Source organism: Cotesia glomerata, linkage group LG10 (assembly GCF_020080835.1).
Source record: "Cotesia glomerata isolate CgM1 linkage group LG10, MPM_Cglom_v2.3, whole genome shotgun sequence".
Classification (NCBI taxonomy): Eukaryota; Metazoa; Arthropoda; class Insecta; order Hymenoptera; family Braconidae; genus Cotesia; species Cotesia glomerata.
In genome coordinates, this window is record NC_058167.1 from 2595790 (window position 1) to 2600961 (window position 5172).

General features: G+C 39.2%; 1 protein-coding gene across 1 annotated transcript; it reads right to left on the bottom strand.

The window, feature by feature from the left end:
- Positions 1-288: 288 nt before the first annotated feature.
- On the bottom strand, positions 289-1290 carry LOC123272909. Its single transcript, XM_044739930.1, has one exon. The coding sequence runs from the start codon at positions 1288-1290 to the stop codon at positions 289-291; it is 1002 nt and encodes a 333-aa protein (XP_044595865.1).
- Between the last annotated feature and the right edge of the window lie 3882 nt (positions 1291-5172).

The window sequence follows — 5172 nt, forward strand, 5'->3', positions numbered from 1 at the left end:
TGTGAATCAGCAGTAACTTGTTGAACTGCATCATGGAGCTGATAAGTATGGCAATGATGGTAGATGTACATATCATCAGCAAACAGACCGTATTTACAGAAGATTATCCATCTAGCCACAGAGTTGATAACAATCAGAAACAATATTGGCCCGAGTACAGAGCCTTGAGGAACACCCGACGAAGTTTTTAGCAATTCAATTGGAGTTCCATGGTCATTTAAAATGGATTGTGAACGATTTGATAGATAGGAAAAAAACCAGCTTATCACTTCTGAAGAGAACCCCAATTCATGAAGAGAGATTAAAAATAACTTTGGGATCTACGTAGTCGAAGGCTTTACTCAGGTCAAATAGCACCAGAATGGTTAGTTGATTTCTGTCCATCGCTGCTCTGACGTCGTCAGTGAGTTTTAACAAAGCTGATTGCGTACTACGATGCTTACGAAATCCCGATTGAAACCGATCAAGCAAGAGATTGTCTTCTAGGTACGTTACCAGCTGGTTTGCAACTATTCTCTCAAAAACTTTCGCTAAGTGTGACAGGTTCGCAATCGGTCTTGTATCAGATGGAGATCTGGGCAAGGCTATCTTGTTCAGTGGTATAATGTATATTATTTTCCAAATCTCTGGAAAAATACTGGTGTCCAGAGATCTGTTGAATAAAGCTGTAAGAAACAATGATATTTGAGGAAAGTGATCTCTTAGCCACCGCAAATCCAGACCATCCGGGCTATTTCCTTTAGATTTTGAGAGAGTTAGTACAAGAGCCTTTGAGACGTCAACGATATCAATCTTCTGCCACTGAAATGAACAGTCTACTTGACATTGGAAGGAGACTGGTAAAACATCTAAGAACTCGACGTTTGCAGCTGGATGTTTCCTGACTATACTTGCGTAGTACTCATTTAGTTTCAGTTGATCAAAGAAGTTTAAGGGTGACAAGGCATTTGATTTGGTGAGTCCTAGATGTTTTAGTTTGCTCCAGACAGAAGAACCTTGAGGCAGATTTGATAGAGCAGTCTTCAAGTACAATTCTCGCGTTTGGGCTAATTCAGTTTTAAGAAGTTTTCTTTTGAATTTATACAATGAGAGCAAGGTTGGATCACGGTTTCTTTTAGCTCGTTTGTAAAGCTCATCACGTTCTTTGCATTTATTTTTTAGCTCTTTGGTAAAACATAGATTACTGCGCCGAGAGATTGTTTTGTGTGAATTGGTGCATGTTGGTCTAGAGAAGAAAAGCACATTTGATTTAAAGATCGACAAGAGTTCATTGGGATCAGAGTTTTCCATTAAGGAATTATCAATTTTTAGTGAGTTAAATAAACAGTCGGATAGTGAGTTATGATCACAGTTTTTAGGTTTATGAAGGTTACCTTCTTGCTCATCTGTTGCGGTTGCTCTACTTCATACTGACACAGTAAATAGTCATGACCATCAACGAACGGGGAGTCAGATTTTGTGAAAGAGACCAACTTATTTGAACTATCAATCAAGATGACATCAAGCCAAGAGTCACAGCCGTTCTTGTGGAATGTAGGGCCATAAGGTACGCAGTATAAAGAGGACTCGGTTATGAACTCTTTCAAGTGGTTTTGCAATATAAGAGTTTTCAAGAAGATTGCAGTTTAAGTCCCCTGATATGATGATATTCTTGAAGTTAGGAGCAAGCTTAGAGTATAGATCAAAGAATTCTGTGAGAAGCATTCCTTTCAGTCTTCTATAAATACAAGACAGCAAGAGATGGGACCCAGTTCTTAAGGTAACGTCAACTATCAGGAACTCAGGCTGGTTTATATGATCCGAAGTTGAAATGTGCAATACTTTAACCTTGAGAGAGTTGTGAATTAGGCAAGCTACTCCACCACCTCTAATATAATGTCCATTTTCAACATGTTTTAAAGTTCGATCTCTTCTAACAACTGTGTATTCACTTAATGAAAAAATTTGATTATCAAGTGAAGGTTTTAACCAGGTTTCAGTCAAAATAATAATATCAGGATGAGTTTCATGTACTAGGTTTAAAAACTTGAGCAATATGACCGACAAGACTGTTTATATTTAGACTCAATACATTTAAAGGTGAAGATGAATTAGATCTATTAGACTTTTGAGCTGGGAGAGCTCAAATACATAGAAATATTATTTCTTTTGAACTCAGCGAGCTCAAAATATCACATAAATTATATTTTGAGCTCAAAAATTTTAAAAATGTCATAAGTACAATTTTAAGCGCCCAGGAATGGGATTAGCGGGAAGTTGCAGGGATGGCCTTTACGGTGAACCGTTTTTCTAATTTTTTATTTTTTCGGAATGGCTTGATGGATTAACTCTCAAATCTAATTAGATTTGAGGTTTTGATAAACCTTTTCAAATGACGTGTCGTAGAATTCAATCGGTTGATTCGTTTTGAGAAACCGTACGACAAAAATTTATTTTACACACACACACACACACACACACACACACACACACACACACACACACACACACACACACACACACAGACGAGAAGAACGTGCCGACATATTTACACACACTAGTTATTAGCTTTTTTACAGATAGGGTGCTGTAATACGATACAAAGAATGGTCCGAAAAGAGTATGATATAACCGGTGGTGTGCCACAGGGCTCTGTTCTTGGTCCACTTCTGTGGAATATCATGTATGACGGGCTCCTGAGACTGAAGCTTCAAGATGTGTCAAACTGGTAGCGATGCGGATGATGTTGCCGCAGTGATCGTCGCCAAACACCTCGACGAGATTCAACATCTGTTTGACATCACTTTTGAGAAGATCAACCAGTGGATGGATACAGTGAACCTACAACTGGCCAAGCAGAAGACCGAAGCAGTGCTTATTACCAGCCGAAAAGAAGTTGAAAAAATTAAGCTAAAAGTCGGTGACCAAGAAATCACATCACAACTTCATATACGATATCTTGGAGTAATGCTTGATGCCCGACTCAACTTCAAGCAGCAAGTGGAACACGTCTGTACGAAAGCGTCAGTAGTGAGAGCTAGTCTCGCACGATTGATGCCGAACGTCGGAGGCCCAAAGCAGAGCAGGAGGCTACTATTGTCATCAGTAGTCACATCGGTGCTCACCTACGGAATATCAATTTGGGCTGACGCACTAGAGGTGCAAGATTCATGGAGAAAAGCTGGACCAATATATCGTATGAGTGCCCTACGAGTTGCAAGCGCCTTTCGAACAATATCAGAGGAAGCAGTGTGTGTCATTTCCGGAACTTTGCCGCTCAGAGTCCTAGCTGAGGAAAGACGGAACCTTTACCAACGAAAGAGAACAACCACACAAAGTGCTGAGGAACTCAGAGCTGAAGAACGGCAGAATAGCATCGCACGATAGCAATCGTAGCGGGACGCCGCGACAACAGAGAGATGGACACACCGTCTCATATCGAAGATCGACGTTTGGCTAAACCGAAGTCATGGCGAGGTCAGTACTATCTGACGCAGTTGTTGTCAGGACATGGATGTTTTCGGACGTATCTTCACCGCTTTAAGCATGATGATTCACCGGAGTGCCCGTCCTGCCCAGGAATCAATGAAGACGCGGAGCACGTTTTCTTTGAGTGCCCACGATTTACCCACAGCGAGATGAGCTGGAGATGATCCTAAAGAAGAAAATCAACCAGAGACAATAGTAGAAGCAATGTTGTTATCAAGAGCCTCCTGGAACGCCATCAGCACATTTGCAACAGAAGTCCTTATAGACTTGCGTTCCATCGAAAGCAGAAGAACAAATGACAACAACTAGAAGAAAGGTAAAAATAACACCTTAGCTATCAGAAGCAAGAGCAGTAGCTAGATCCTCCCCTCACGAAGTAATGCCTAACGGCGGTTTCCATGAGGGATTAGGGGAAAGAGGAAAAGGGGTTTAGGGTTTAGTGGGTAGGGGCGCTAGCGTCGAGATTTAGTATGACACTGCGTCGAGTCGCCACATATCCAGGCCAAACAATTATGCCTAGAATCCGTAAAAAGGATTTCCCCCCCTTAAAACAAAAAAAAAAAAAAAAACACCCACACACACACACGGCCGGACATCTTGGCAAGTATAGTCAGAATAGCTTTCTGGGATCTCAAAACGTGGACATCCGATGAAAACTTGGCTTTCGAAAATCGGACCAAAATCAATATCTTCCATGATTGGAAAATTTTCAATTTTCTTAGCGGGAAAGTTGAAAATCAATATTTATGTATATTTTATTGGGAATGATACAAAACACGTGTGTTGGTTCAGAAAAAATTTGAATAAATATCGTAAATACGGTTGTCAGTTCTCACGCAAACATGCGTAGATGTCTTTACTTTTACTTTGTTGGTAACTTTTTTGAAAAACTAAAGTGTTCACTAGCTTTCTTCAGGGTGTCGGTTTTCGTGACGGTGTGCGCGCGAATCTTAAAAATTTACTCTCATAATTTTTCCCTTACGCGCTAAAGAAGTATAACTTCAAAAAAAAACACACATACACACACACGGACATCATCGCGTAAACATTCAGGAAAGTTTCCTAGGATCTCAAAACGTCGAGATCTGATGAAAACTCGATTTCGTAAAATGGGGTAAAACCAATAACTTCCCGATTTTTGAAAATCTTCAATTTTTAGCGGGAAGTTAAAAATTGATTCAGTCTATTATAATTACTGCGCCACAGCAACGCGTGGCTAGGTCAGCTAGTAATTACATATAAATCTATTACATTTACATATAAATAATAATATTATAATATAAATATATATTATTTTTTTACTCAGGTGGGTATTTTGTGATTACTATAAAATATTTTCTTTTCTATCTTTTTCTATCTGATTTTTGTTACTCCAATGATTAACAATCTTTTAATATATAGTATTTATTTAACATATGATTTTTGTGTCATTTTGAGCTCTTTCGAGCTCAAAACGCTAATAGCAGTTTAATAAAACAATTTTTGAATTTTCAAACAGCAATAATTTTTGAATTAATGAACCGATTTTCACGCGGTTGGCGGCATTCGATGCAGTTTTTGAAGCGCCTTAAGGAATATTCAAGTTCAAATTGATCGAGTGAGGAATTTCAAAATAATTCCAAAAACACTTTTTCGGTTTTCTTTCGACAACGATAACTCACGAACGAATCAACCGATTTTGACCGGGCTTACGGTGATCGACGT